Source organism: Cherax quadricarinatus, chromosome 28, assembly GCF_038502225.1.
Source record: "Cherax quadricarinatus isolate ZL_2023a chromosome 28, ASM3850222v1, whole genome shotgun sequence".
Classification (NCBI taxonomy): Eukaryota; Metazoa; Arthropoda; class Malacostraca; order Decapoda; family Parastacidae; genus Cherax; species Cherax quadricarinatus.
The window spans coordinates 25266241-25281532 of NC_091319.1; the positions used below are offsets into that span (position 1 = coordinate 25266241).

General features: G+C 41.8%; 1 protein-coding gene across 2 annotated transcripts in view; it reads left to right on the plus strand.

The window, feature by feature from the left end:
* The window catches only part of ple (tyrosine hydroxylase ple), a 127969-nt gene that overhangs the window by 105032 nt on the left and 7645 nt on the right, over positions 1-15292 (plus strand). For both annotated transcript variants that reach the window (XR_008407701.2, XM_053782931.2), the window contains exons 6-9: positions 4427-4623; positions 5557-5692; positions 7948-8074; positions 14473-14702. Coding sequence is in view for 1 of the 2 variants with exons in the window: in XM_053782931.2 (XP_053638906.1) it covers positions 4427-4623; positions 5557-5692; positions 7948-8074; positions 14473-14702 (690 nt within the window). In the remaining variant the exon portion in view is untranslated. The remainder of the gene's footprint in view (positions 1-4426; positions 4624-5556; positions 5693-7947; positions 8075-14472; positions 14703-15292) is intronic.

Genomic DNA, 15292 nt, shown 5'->3' on the forward strand with positions numbered 1-15292 from the left:
ATAATTTAGTACTAAACAAACACAATCAAATATATTATTTTCGTTAGGTTCAGAATGATTTTGGCGAAATTATTGCATACACAAATTTTCACTTGTCCTATATGGCAAGATGAGCGTTGCTATTTAAGCCAAGATCGCAAGTTCCGCCTATTCGGCACGACATATATATATATAATGTATATATGTATGTATATATATATATATATATATATATATATATATATATATGAGGTGAATCATAGAATTGATGAGGGGAAAAGGGTGAGTGGTGCACTTAGGAGTCTGTGGAGACAAAGAACTTTGTCCTTGGAGGCAAAGAGAGGAATGTATGAGAGTATAGTTTTACCAACGCTCTTATATGGGTGTGAAGCATGGGTGATGAATGTTGCAGCGAGGAGAAGGCTGGAGGCAGTGGAGATGTCATGTCTGAGAGCAATGTGCGGTGTGAATATAATGCAGAGAATTCGTAGTTTGGAAGTTAGGAGGAGGTGCGGGATTACCAAAACTGTTGTCCAGAGGGCTGAGGAAGGGTTGTTGAGGTGGTTCGGACATGTGGAGAGAATGGAGCGAAACAGAGTAACTTCAAGAGTGTATCAGTCTGTAGTGGAAGGAAGGCGGGGTAGGGGGCGGCCTAGGAAAGGTTGGAGGGAGGGGGTAAAGGAGGTTTTGTGTGCGAGTGGCTTGGACTTCCAGCAGGCATGCGTGAGCGTGTTTGATAGGAGTGAATGGAGACAAATGGTTTTTAATACTTGACGTGCTGTTGAAGTGTGAGCAAAGTAACATTTATGAAGGGATTCAGGGAAACCGGCAGGCCGGACTTGAGTCCTGGAGATGGGAAGTACAGTGTCTGCACTCTGAAGGAGGGGTGTTAATGTTGCAGTTTAAAAACTGTAGTGTAAAGCACTCTTCTGGCAAGACAGTGATGGAGTGAATGATGGTGAAAGTTTTTCTTTTTCGGGCCACCCTGCCTTGGTGGGAATCGGCCGGTGTGATAAAAAAAAAATATATATATATATACATATATATATATATATATATATATATATATATATATATATATATATATATATATATATAAATATATATATGTATATATATATATATATATATATATATAAATATATATATGTATATATATATATATATATATATATATATATATATATATGTATATATATATATATATATATATGTATATATATATATATATATATATATATATATATATATATATATATATATATATATATATATATATATATATATATATATATATATATATATATATATATATATACATAAATTGAGCTATGTGTAGAAAGAGGTTTGGTAATAAGTAATACATATTTTATGAAAAAGATGATAAGTATACAAGGTATGATGTAGCACGTAATGAAAGTAGTTTGTTGGATTATGTATTGGTGGATAAAAGGTTGATGGGTAGGCTCCAGGATGTGCATGTTTATAGAGGGGCAACTGATATATCAGATCATTAACTAGTTGTAGCTACAGTTAGAGTAAGAGGTAGATGGGACAAGAGGAAAATGGCAACAAGTAAGAGGGAGGTGAAAGTATATAAACTAAGGGAGGAGGAAGTTCGGGTGAGATATAAGCAACTATTGGCATAAAGGTGGACTGGTGCAAAGATGAGTAGTGGGGGGGTTCAAGAGGGTTGGAGTAGTTTTAAAAATGCGGTATTAGAATGTGGGGCAGAAGTTTGTGGTTATAGGAGGGTGGGGGCAGGAGGAAAGAGGAGTGATTGGTGGAATGATGAAGTAAAGGGTGTGATAAAAGAGAAAAAGGTAGCTTATGAGAGGTTTTTACAAAGCAGAAGTGTTATAAGAAGACTAGAGTATATGGAGAGTAAAAGAAAGGTGAAGAGAGTGGTGAGAGAGTGCAAAAGGAGAGCAGATGATAGAGTGGGAGAGGCACTCTCAAGAAATTTTAATGATAATAATAAAAAAATTTGGAGTGAGCTAAACAAGTTAAGAAAGCCTAGGGAAAATATGGATTTGTCAGTTAAAAACAGAGTAGGGGGGTTAGTAGATGGGGAGATGGAGGTATTAGGTAGATGGCGAGAATATTTTGAGGAACTTAAATGTTGAGGAAGAAAGGGAGGTGGTAATTTCATGCATTGGCCAGGGAGGTATAACATCTTTTAGGAGTGAAGAAGAGCAGGATGTGAGTGTGGGGGAGGTGTGTAAGGCATTACGTAGAATGAAAGAGGGTAAAGCAGTTGGAACTGACGGGATCATGACAGAATTATTAAAAGCAGGGGACGATATAGTCCTGGAGTGGTTAGTGTTTTTGTTTAATAAATGTATGAAAGAGGGGAAGGTACTTCCCAAAAGGTACTTCACAAAAGAGATTGTAAAAATTATAGGGGAATAAGTTTACTAAGTATATCAGGAAAAATGTACGGTAGGGTTTTTATTGAAAGAATTATAGGTAAAACAGAGAGCAGGATTCCGGATGCGCAAGGAGGTTTTAGAGTGGGTAGGGGATGTGTAGATCAAGTGTTTACACTGAAGCATATATGTGAACAGTATTTAGATAAAGGTAGTGAAGTTTTCATTGCATTTATGGATTTAGAAAACGCATATGATAGAGTGGATAGGGGAGCAATGTGGCAGATGTTGCAAGTATATGGAATAGGTAGTAAGTTACTAAATGCTGTAAAGAGTTTTTATGAGGATAGTGAGGCTCAGGTTAGGGTGTGTAGAAGAGAGGGAGACTACTTCCCGGTAAAAGTAAGTCTTGGACAGGGATGTGTAATGCCACCATCGTTGTTTAACATATTTATAGATGGGGTTGTCAAAGAAGTAAATGCTAGGGTGATTGGGAGAGGGATGGGATTAAATTATGGGGAATCAAATACAAAATTTGAAATGACACAGTTACTTTTTGCTGATGATACTGTGCTTATGGGAGATTCTAAAGAAAAGGTGCTAAGGTTAGTGGACGAGTTTGGGATGGTGTTTAAAGGTAGAAAGTTGAAAGTAAATATAGAAAAGAGTAAGGTGATGAGGGTATCAAACGATTTAGATAAAGAAAAATTGGGTATCACATTGGAGAGAGGGAGTATGGAAGAAGTGAATGTTTTCAGATATTTGGGAGTTGACGTGTCAGCAGATGGGTTTACGAAGGATGAGGTTAACCATAGAATTGATGAAGGAAAAAAAGGTGAGTGGTGCGTTGAGGTATATGTGGAGACAAAAAACATTATTTATGGAGGTAAAGAAGGGAATGTATGAAAGTATAGTGTTACCAACACTTTTATATGGGTGTGAAGCTTGGGTTATAAATGCTTCAGCGAGGAGGCGGCTGGAGGCAGTGGAGATGTCCTGTCTAAGGGCAATGTGTGGTGTAAATATTATGCAGAGAATTCGGAGTGTGGAAATTAGGAGAAGGTGGTTTGGTCATTTAGAAAGAATGGATCAAAGTAGAATGACATGGAGAGCGTATAAATCTGTAGGGAAGGAATGCGGGGTAGGGGTCGTCCTCAAAAAGGTTGGAGGGAGGGGGTAAAGGAGGTTTTTGGGCGAGGGGCTTGGACTTCCAGCAAGCGCGCATGAGCGTGTTAGATAGGAGTAAATATAGACAAATGGTATTTGGGACCTGACGAGCTGTTGAAGTGTGAGCAAGGTAATATTAAGTGAAGGGATTCAGGGAAACCGGTTATTTTTATATAGTCGGACTTGAGTACTGAAAATGGGAAGTACAATGCCTGCACTTTAAAGGAGAGGTTTGGGATATTGGCAGTTTGGAGGGATGTTATATATCTTTATATATGCTTCTAAACTCTTGTATCTGAGCACCTCTGCAAAACAGTGATTATGTATAAGGTGAAAGTGTTGAATGATGATGAAAGTATTCTCTCTCTCTCTCTCTCTCTCTCTCTCTCTCTCTCTCTCTCTCTCTCTCTGTATATATATATATATATATATATATATATATATATATATATATATATATATATATATATATATATATATATATATATATATAAATATATATATATATATATATATATATATATATATATATATATATATATATATATATATATATATATATATATATATATATATATATATATATATATATATATATATATATATATATATATATATATATATATATATTAGAATTCAAATCTGCATCCTCTGCATCATAGTACACAGTACTTTATCCATAGTGCTGTGTACTATGATGCAGATTGTGCAGGTTCGAATCCTTCTGTGGACTGAAAGATAATGTTTGTAGATAATTAACAGAGCGAATACAGTATGTAAAAAGTAAGAGAGCAACGATTGCATGAAAATTGTGAAATGAATAAAGAGAATAGGAGAAATAGGGAGATGAAAAAAAATTCAAAGTAGCAGAGAAGTGAGAAGCTAACTTGTACTACGATGCTCACCACCAGTGGGGAGATGATCCCCAGGGTAGAGTACCGAGCTGAGGAAATAGCCACATGGGGAGAGGTGTTCAGAGAACTGGAGAGACTTATCCCCACCCACGCCTGTCGTCAGTACCGTGAAGTGTGGCAGATACTGAAGAAGGAGTGTGGCTACTCTGCCGACTATATTCCCCAGCTTGAAGATGTTTCTAAGTTCATGAAACGTGAGTTGCAGACTTTTTTCTTTAATATTTCCTTCCGTGTTTACACTCATCCTGACCTTTATCTGAGTCGTTAAAAGGCACCTAACTTCTCCCGTGTTTTGTTGTTAAGTTATACCTTACGGAACAGACAAAGAAAATGCAATAGTAATTATGGACAAGGTAGATTATACTTGAAATATGAAGAGGTTCCCCTTCAGGGACGACTCTTTAGTTGCTTCTTCTGCTGGTTAGCATTATACTGCTTCGAAATTCTTCTTTTAGGAGATACTGTCATAGTAAGAAATTTTGGCCTGACTAAAACGTTTATCATTCATTCATTTTAAAATATAAATCAGCATTTCATGGACTAGTTAATGGTGCAAGTCTTAAGAACACAATAACCAGCACATAGGAGCCTGAAACTTATGACGGCGTTTCGGTCCGATTTGTATTGTGCCTCATAATTCTTTTCAGTCTTTTCAGTCTTTTAAGTGCGGGATATATGTGTATAGTTCATGGTCTCCTTTGTCAATTGTTCTCTTAGGTAGCCTAATCTGGTATCAGCTATACCTTACGTAATACAAATGTATGAATATGTAACCTAATTCCCAGCTATGTTAACTAACTTCATCCTCAGGCAAGTTTTTCAGGAGCCGTTATTGTAACCACCAGCCTACACTACAGTGGTTTCCTTTAATCTTTTTTGTTTACTGTCAAAATGCCATTCATTATGTTACCTGATCTGTTCCTCTGGTAGGGACCAAGTCCTATGTAAGATGTGAGGTAAATCCTACAAAAAGTGTTCTTACCCTCGGTGTTCAGACAGAGCTGTGAGGGAGGGGGCGATGAACCTAGAATTTTTTAGCATATATGATCAGTTGATGTGTCGCTCTGTCAAGTGGTTGACACCTGCCTGTCTGCGTAGATGTCACTACTCTGTCCTTCTCGCCGTAGGGCGCACGGGGTTCTCCCTGCGGCCGGCCGCAGGACTGCTGACCTCCAGGGACTTCCTGGCGTCTCTGGCCTTCAGGGTGTTCCAGTGCACCCAGTACATCCGTCATCACTCCTCCCCTCACCACTCTCCTGAACCGTGAGTGTGACAGAGCCTCTTTACAAGGTTTCAAGTGTCAGTTTCTTAACGTTTCCTGCAATTCTACACATGCTGTTTTATAAATTAAAGTTGGATTACAAAACAATGGCAGCGGCAGGCCTGCCATTACGGCGGTTGCAACATAACTGTAAAGTGTTTAACCCTTATAAGTCTTTCAGTACAAGCACTGGTGAAGGCTCGATCCTTCATCTACTAACGGCGAGAAAGAAACTAGCACAAACCTTTAGCAACAATTCCTGAGAGTACTTTCACCTTCAGTGTTGATCTGAGTTTTGTCCTGTGTCCAGATGTTTGCCTTGCGGCTTACACAATCACCTGTATTTTCTTTAGCTTTTTGCCCTGAGTACTTCCCTTGAGCAATTCTCTCTACTCTGATTACTTTCCTCTGCTTTTGTTACTTTATGAATTCTGACCACTATCATTCTTGGTCACAAAATTCTTACAATTCTTAACTGATGAGCTACCCATTTAAACACCGATCAGTGACTCAGCATGATTATTTATTGGTTAACATACATACACACACACACATACACACACACACACACACACACACACACACACACACACACACACACACACACACACACACACACACACACACACACACACACACACACACACACACACACACACACACACACACACACACACGCACACACACACACTCGGCAAATGCAGTCCCCATTTTTAAGAAATGAGACAGACATGAGGCACTAAACTACAGACCAGTGTCACTGACGTGTATAGTATGCAAAGTCATGGAGAAGATTATCAGGAGGAGAGTGGTGGAGCAAATGAAACGGAACAAGATTATAAACAACAACCAGCACGGATTCATGGAAGGCAAATCCTGTGTCACAAACCTTCTGGAGTTTTATGATAAAGTAACAGAAGTAAGACACGAGAGAGACGGGTGGGTTGATTGCATTTTTCTGGACTGCAGGAAGGTCTTTGACACAGTTCCTCACATGAGATTAGTGCAGAAGCTGGAGGATCAGGCGCATATAACAGGAAGGGCACTGCAATGGATCAGAGAATACCTGACAGGGAGACAACAACGAGTCATGGTACGTGATGAGGTATCACAGTGGGCGCCTGTGACGAGTGGGGTCGCACAGGGTGTCAGTCCTAGGACCAGTGCTATCCTTGGTATATGTGAATGACATAATGGAAGGGATAGACTCAGAAGTGTCCCTGTTTGCAGATGATGTGAAGTTAATGAGGAGAATTAAATCAGATAAGGATCAGGCAGAATTACAAAGAGACATGGACAGGCTGAACACGTGGTCCTGCAACTGGCTTCTCGAATTCAACCCCGCCAAATGCAAAGTCATGAAGATTGGGGAAGGGCAAAGAAGACCGCAGAGAGCGTATAGGCTAGGTGGCCAAAGACTGCAAACCTCACTCAAGGAGAAAGATCTTGGGGTGAGCATAACACTGAGCACGTCTCCAGAAGCACACATCAACCAAATAATTGCTGCAGCATATGGGCGCCTGGCAAACCTGAGAATAGCGTTCCGATACTTTAGTAAGGAATCGTTCAAGACACTGCACATTGTGTACGTCAGGCCCATACTGGAGTATACAGCACCATTTTGGAACCCACACCTGGTCAAGCACGTCAAGAAATTAGAGAAGGTACAAAGGTTTGCAACAAGGCTAGTTCCGGAGCTCAGGGGAATGTCCTAAGAAGAAAGGTTGAGGGAAATCGGACTGACGACACTGGAGGACAGGAAGGTCAGGGAAGACGGGGTAACGACATACAAAATACTGCGTGGAATAGATAAGGTGGACAGAGACAGGATGTTCCAGAGAGGAGACACAGAAACAAGGGGCCACAACTGGAAGCTGAAGACTCAGACGAGTCACAGGGATGTTACGAAGTGCTTCTTCAGTCGTAGAGTTGTCAGGAAGGGGAATAGCCTAGCAAGTGATGTAGTGGAGGCAGGAATCATGCATAGCTTTAAGGCGAGGTATGACAAAACTCAAAGAGCAGAGAGAGAGAGAGAGAGAGAGAGAGAGAGAGAACCTAACAGCGATCAGTGAAGAGGCGGGGCCAGGAACTGAGTCTCGACCCTTGCAATCACAATTAGGTGAGTATAATTAGGTGAGTATACACACACACACACACACACACACACACACACACACACACACACACACACACACACAATCTTCTCCACCAGCAGTGAGAGAGGGAAGGCTGTAGCTAACTATTCGACTACACACAGGGACGCCATCCACGAGTTGCTGGGACACGCGCCTCTCTTAGCTGAGCCAGCCTTCGCCCAGTTCTCCCAGGAGCTGGGTCTCGCCTCCCTAGGAGCCACAGACCAGGAGATCGAGAAGTTTGCCACGGTGAGGCCTACTCAGAGTTGTGAATTGCCTCTCTCTAAAAAAATATTTGTATGTATTTTTGCACACACATACATACTACAGTTCTTTGATAATGTAAGAAATCATGAAAGTGCTTAAAATTTCACTATTTTTTCCGCAGCGGTTGTTTTGCTTGTGATATCACCTGTTTACTGTGATCTTATTGCATACATACATAAATACATACATACATACATACATACATACATGCATACATACATACATACATACATACATACATACATACATACATACATACATACATACATACATACATACATACATACATACATACATACATATATGCATGCATGCATACACACATACATACATGTGCTTTGAGGGTCACTGTATACCTGGATAGATTTTTTCCATTTATGCGGCCTGAGTGAATAGATCTTGGAGTGAGGCTAGTCTGTGTCACGTAATGTACAGAGTGAGGCTAGTCTGTGTCACATAATGTACAGAGTGAGGCGAGTCTGTGTCACATAATGTACAGAGTGAGGCTAGTCTGTGTCACATAATGTACAGAGTGAGGCGAGTCTGTGTCACATAATGTACAGAGTGAGGCGAGTCTGTGTCACATAATGTACAGAGTGAGGCTAGTCTGTGTCACATAATGTACAGAGTGAGGCGAGTCTGTGTCACGTAATGTACAGAGTGAGGCGAGTCTGTGTCACATAATGTACAGAGTGAGGCTAGTCTGTGTCACATAATGTACAGAGTGAGGCGAGTCTGTGTCACGTAATGTACAGAGTGAGGCGAGTCTGTGTCACATAATGTACAGAGTGAGGCTAGTCTGTGTCACATAATGTACAGAGTGAGGCGAGTCTGTGTCACGTAATGTACAGAGTGAGGCGAGTCTGTGTCACATAATGTACAGAGTGAGGCTAGTCTGTGTCACATAATGTACAGAGTGAGGCGAGTCTGTGTCACGTAATGTACAGAGTGAGGCTAGTCTGTGTCACGTAATGTACAGAGTGAGGCGAGTCTGTGTCACGTAATGTACAGAGTGAGGCGAGTCTGTGTCACGTAATGTACAGAGTGAGGCGAGTCTGTGTCACGTAATGTACAGAGTGAGGCGAGTCTGTGTCACGTAATGTACAGAGTGTGGCTAGTCTGTGTCACATAATGTACAGAGTGAGGCGAGTCTGTGTCACATAATGTACAGAGTGAGGCTAGTCTGTGTCACATAATGTACAGAGTGAGGCGAGTCTGTGTCACGTAATGTACAGAGTGAGGCGAGTCTGTGTCACGTAATGTACAGAGTGAGGCGAGTCTGTGTCACGTTTTGTACAGAGTGAGGCGAGTCTGTGTCACGTAATGTACAGAGTGAGGCGAGTCTGTGTCACGTAATGTACAGAGTGAGGCGAGTCTGTGTCACGTAATGTACAGAGTGAGGCTAGTCTGTGTCACATAATGTACAGAGTGAGGCGAGTCTGTGTCACGTAATGTACAGAGTGCGGCTAGTCTGTGTCACATAATGTACAGAGTGAGGCTAGTCTGTGTCACATAATGTACAGAGTGAGGCGAGTCTGTGTCACGTAATGTACAGAGTGCGGCTAGTCTGTGTCACATAATGTACAGAGTGAGGCGAGTCTGTGTCACGTAATGTACAGAGTGCGGCTAGTCTGTGTCACATAATGTACAGAGTGAGGCGAGTCTGTGTCACGTAATGTACAGAGTGCGGCTAGTCTGTGTCACATAATGTACAGAGTGAGGCGAGTCTGTGTCACGTAATGTACAGAGTGTGGCTAGTCTGTGTCACATAATGTACAGAGTGAGGCGAGTCTGTGTCACGTAATGTACAGAGTGCGGCTAGTCTGTGTCACATAATGTACAGAGTGAGGCTAGTCTGTGTCACATAATGTACAGAGTGAGGCGAGTCTGTGTCACGTAATGTACAGAGTGAGGCGAGTCTGTGTCACGTAATGTACAGAGTGTGGCTAGTCTGTGTCACGTAATGTACAGAGTGTGGCTAGTCTGTGTCACGTAATGTACAGAGTGTGGCTAGTATGTCACGTAATGTACAGATTGTGGCTAGTCTGTGTCACGTAATGTACAAAGTGTGGCTAGTCTGTGTCACGTAATGTACAGAGTGAGGCGAGTCTGTGTCACGTAATGTACAGAGTATGGCTAGTCTGTGTCACGTAATATACAGAGTTTGGCTAGTCTGTGTCACGTAATGTACAGAGTGAGGCTAGTCTGTGTCACGTAATGTACAGAGTGAGGCTAGTCTGTGTCACATAATGTACAGAGTGAGGCGAGTCTGTGTCACGTAATGTACAGAGTGTGGCTAGTCTGTGTCACGTAATGTACAGAGTGTGGCTAGTCTGTGTCACGTAATGTACAGAGTGTGGCTAGTATGTCACGTAATGTACAGAGTGTGGCTAGTCTGTGTCACGTAATGTACAGAGTGTGGCTAGTCTGTGTCACGTAATGTACAGAGTGAGGCGAGTCTGTGTCACGTAATGTACAGAGTATGGCTAGTCTGTGTCACGTAATATACAGAGTTTGGCTAGTCTGTGTCACGTAATGTACAGAGTGAGGCTAGTCTGTTTCACGTAATATACAGAGTGAGGCTAGTCTGTGTCACGTAATGTACAGAGTGAGGCGAGTCTGTGTCACGTAATGTACAGAGTGAGGCTAGTCTGTTTCACGTAATATACAGAGTGAGGCTAGTCTGTGTCACGTAATGTACAGAGTGAGGCTAGTCTGTGTCACGTAATGTACAGAGTGTGGCTAGTCTGTGTCCCGTAATGTACAGAGTGTGGCTAGTCTGTGTCACGTAATGTACAGAGTGTGGCTAGTATGTCACGTAATGTACAGAGTGTGGCTAGTCTGTGTCACGTAATGTACAGAGTGTGGCTAGTCTGTGTCACGTAATGTACAGAGTGAGGCGAGTCTGTGTCACGTAATGTACAGAGTATGGCTAGTCTGTGTCACGTAATATACAGAGTTTGGCTAATCTGTGTCACGTAATGTACAGAGTGAGGCTAGTCTGTTTCACGTAGTATACAGAGTGAGGCTAGTCTGTGTCACGTAATATACAGAGTGTGGCTAGTCTGTGTCACGTAATATACAGAGTGAGGCTAGTCTGTGTCACGTAATGTACAGAGTATGGCTAGTCTGTGTCACGTAATATACAGAGTGTGGTTAGTATGTCACGTAATGTACAGAGTGTGGCTAGTCTGTCTCACGTAATGTACAGAGTGTGGCTAGTCTGTGTCACGTAATATACAGAGTGTGGCTAGTCTGTGTCACGTAATATACAGAGTGAGGCTAGTCTGTGTCACGTAATGTACAGAGTATGGCTAGTCTGTGTCACGTAATATACAGAGTGTGGTTAGTATGTCACGTAATGTACAGAGTGTGGCTAGTCTGTCTCACGTAATGTACAGAGTGTGGCTAGTCTGTGTCACGTAATGTACAGAGTGAGGCTAGTCTGTGTCACGTAATGTACAGAGTGTGGCTAGTCTGTGTCACGTAATGTACAGAGTGAGGCTAGTCTGTGTCACGTAATGTACACAGTGCGGCTAGTCTGTGTCACGTAATGTACAGAGTGTGGCTAGTCTGTGTCACGTAATGTACAGAGTGAGGTTAGTCTGTGTCACGTAATGTACAGAGTGTTTCGTGTGTGTGTCACGTAATGTACAGAGTGAGGCTAGTCTGTGTCACATAATGTACAGAGTGAGGCTAGTCTGTGTCACGTAATGTACAGAGTGTGGCTAGTCTGTGTCACGTAATGTACAGAGTGAGGCTAGTCTATGTCACGTAATGTACAGAGTGAGGCTAGTCTGTGTCACGTAATGTACAGAGTGAGGCTAGTCTGTGTCATGTAATGTACAGAGTGTGGCTAGTCTGTGTCACGTAATGTACAGAGTGAGGCTAGTCTGTGTCACGTAATGTACAGAGTGAGGCTAGTCTATGTCACGTAATGTACAGATTGAGGCTAGTCTGTGTCACGTATGTACAGAGTGAGGCTACTCTGTGTCACGTAATGTACAGAGCGTGGCTAGTCTGTGTCACGTAATGTACAGAGTGAGGCTAGTCTGTGTCCCGTAATGTACAGAGTGAGGCTAGTCTGTGTCACGTAATGTACAGAGTGTTTCTAGTGTGTGTCACGTAATGTACAGAGTGAGGCTAGTCTGTGTCACGTAATGTACAGAGTGAGGCGAGTCTGTGTCACGTAATGTACAGAGTGAGGCTAGTCTGTGTCACGTAATGTACAGAGTGAGGCTAGTCTGTGTCACGTAATGTACAGAGTGTGGCTAGTCTGTGTCACGTAATGTACAGAGTGATGCTAGTCTGTGTCATGTAATGTACAGATTGTGGCTAGTTTGTGTCACGTAATGTACAGAGTGTGGCTAGTCTGTGTCACGTAATGTACAGAGTGTGGCTAGTCTGTGTCACGTAATGTACAGAGTGTGGCTAGTCTGTGTCACGTAATGTACAGAGTGAGGCTAGTCTGTGTCACGTAATGTACAGAGTGTTGCTAGTCTGTGTCAAGTAATGTACAGAGAGTTTCTAGTCTGTGTCACGTAATGCACAGAGTGAGGCTAGTCGGTGTCACGTAATGTACAGAGTGTGGCTAGTCTGTGCCACGTAATGTACAGAGTGTGGCTAGTCTGTGTCACGTAATGTACAGAGTGAGGCTAGTCTATGTCAAGTAATGTACAGAGTGAGGCTAGTCTGTGTCACGTAATGTACAGAGTGTGGCTAGTCTGTGTCACGTAATATACAGAGTGTGGCTAGTCTGTGTCACGTAATGTACAGAGTGTGGCTAGTCTGTGTCACGTAATGTACAGAGTGAGGCGAGTCTGTGTCACGTAATGTACAGAGTGCGGCTAGTCTGTGTCACGTAATGTACAGAGTGTGGCTAGTCTGTGTCACGTAGTGTACAGAGTGTGGCTAGTCTGTGTCACGTAGTGTACAGAGTGAGGCTAGTCTGTGTCACGTAATGTACAGAGTGTGGCTAGTCTGTGTCACGTAATGTACAGAGTGTGGTTAGTCTGTGTCACGTAATGTACAGAGTGAGGCGAGTCTGTGTCACGTAATATACAGAGTGAGGCTAGTCTGTGTCACGTAATGTACAGAGTGTGGCTAGTCTGTGTCACGTAATGTACAGAGTGTGGCTAGTCTGTGTCACGTAATGTACAGAGTGTGGCTAGTCTGTGTCACGTGATATACCGAAGTTTGATTATCGAAAATCAGACTGTTTGCTAGTTATTATTTCTTTGTTTCTTTTGTTTGTCTCTGGATGACAGGACACTTAGGACATCTTGACTGGACACGTTTCGGTCATGGGACTTTGGTCTCTGTAAATGATGCAGGAGACTGAGAGAACGCAGTATATGTACAACATCTGGGAATCTTTATTGTGGAAATGTTTTGTCACAGTGGCTTCATCAGTCCAATACAAAGAAAGAGAATGGTGAAGATCAAAAGTCTGAAGTAATCAGTCCCTCAGCCTAGGAGCAGGTATTCAGTACCGTAATACTGACGAATAAGATTCATCAGTAATACGGTACTGAACACCTGCTCCTAGGCTGAGGGATTGATTACCTTATTTTCTACCTCTTCAGTTTTCTTTATAGTATTGAAAAAGCCACTGGTTCGCGAAATGTCTACAGAGTAAAGATACCCAGATGTTGTACAAGTGTTTAATTCATCACCTTGTCGGTATAATATACCAGTGATTTATACAATATATGTAGTGAAGAATGCAAGTCACAGGAGAGAGGCAGGTGTAGGCATGAGGCCACGTAATTGCCGTATCACATAGTGTCTGAGAGGTAACATGTTGCAGCATCATTTGCACTATATTTGTTGATGGAACAGATACTAGCATTTTGTTGTATGATGTTGGAAGTACCAGTCAAGATGTTTTTATACAGTGGCGCCTGTTACTGTCTTATTCTCTGTAGATTATTTCCTCATTGTTCCAGTGCATGACATGACCTTTCATCATCCTGGGTAAGACACAAGACGCTGCTGTCGTCTCGGTTTTAATATATTTGTATTTTTAAACAGGTGTTTGAAGATTCCTTCCAGTTTGTCCTACGTAGACCTTGCTGTATCCCCCACAGGGTATAATTTATACACCATGGTATAGTGCATACATTATGGCATCGTTTATAACAAACAGTATGTTGTGGTGGGACTCGAAGCAACTAAATTAATAATAAAGTCATTATTCTTATAAATGGTTTATGGAATCTGACCACATAATGGAGTATATATGTATACAAATATGTCAGACTCTTTCTCGATTTTTTTCCTAACACATGACTACCTTCCACATCCCTTATTTAAGCCTCCCATATCCCTTATTTAAGCCTCCCACATCTGTAGACCTAACGCTAGTCTTTCCCCTCTAGATGTACTGGTTTACAGTGGAGTTCGGGCTGTGTCGTGAGGGTGCAGAGACTCGAGCCTGGGGTGCTGGGCTACTGAGCAGCTACGGAGAGCTGCAACATTCCCTCTCGGATGAGCCACATAAGAAGACCTTCGACCCAGCCATCACAGCCATCCAGCCCTACCAGGATCAGGATTACCAGGATCTCTACTTCGTTGCTGACAGCATTGAGGACGCACAGGAGAAGTTTAGGTGAGAGAGAAAGAGGGGAGAGAAGCAGAGGCTGACACATGCTTTCCCTCCAGAGTCTGTAACACCAGCAGCTTCTGGCATGGTCGTAGTTATTTCAGTCTTATCCTCAGTAGTGCTTACCAACCAAGAGAGATATTATATGCATAAAATCTGTATAAACAAGAGAAACTATAGAAAATATATATTTCAGTCTTTAGCGATTTTTATAAGGCATTAAAGAGAGAGAAGCCTTCAGACTATTAGTAGTAAGAATATTTTTAAAAGATGAGACAGAAGAGAGTTGAAACAAAAGATTTATGTAAAGGCTTTCAGGCTTTCTACTTAGCCTTTGACATGAGAAAGATAATATAGAATGTACGAGGACAGTGAGTGTCATTATTAATCGTATGCAATACCGACAAGTATATGAATAAGATACATGTGTAGCACATGAGAATCTTTATTAATCGGCAGTAAAGAAATCCTCGTTGAGCGTGTGTCTTATTTATCTACAGTGGGAAAGTTTATGGCGAGATGATATGAAAGAGAATGATAAGTGAGTGGAAGAAAAAGTTCATATGATGAATGATACATTTGAAGAAAGACACTAA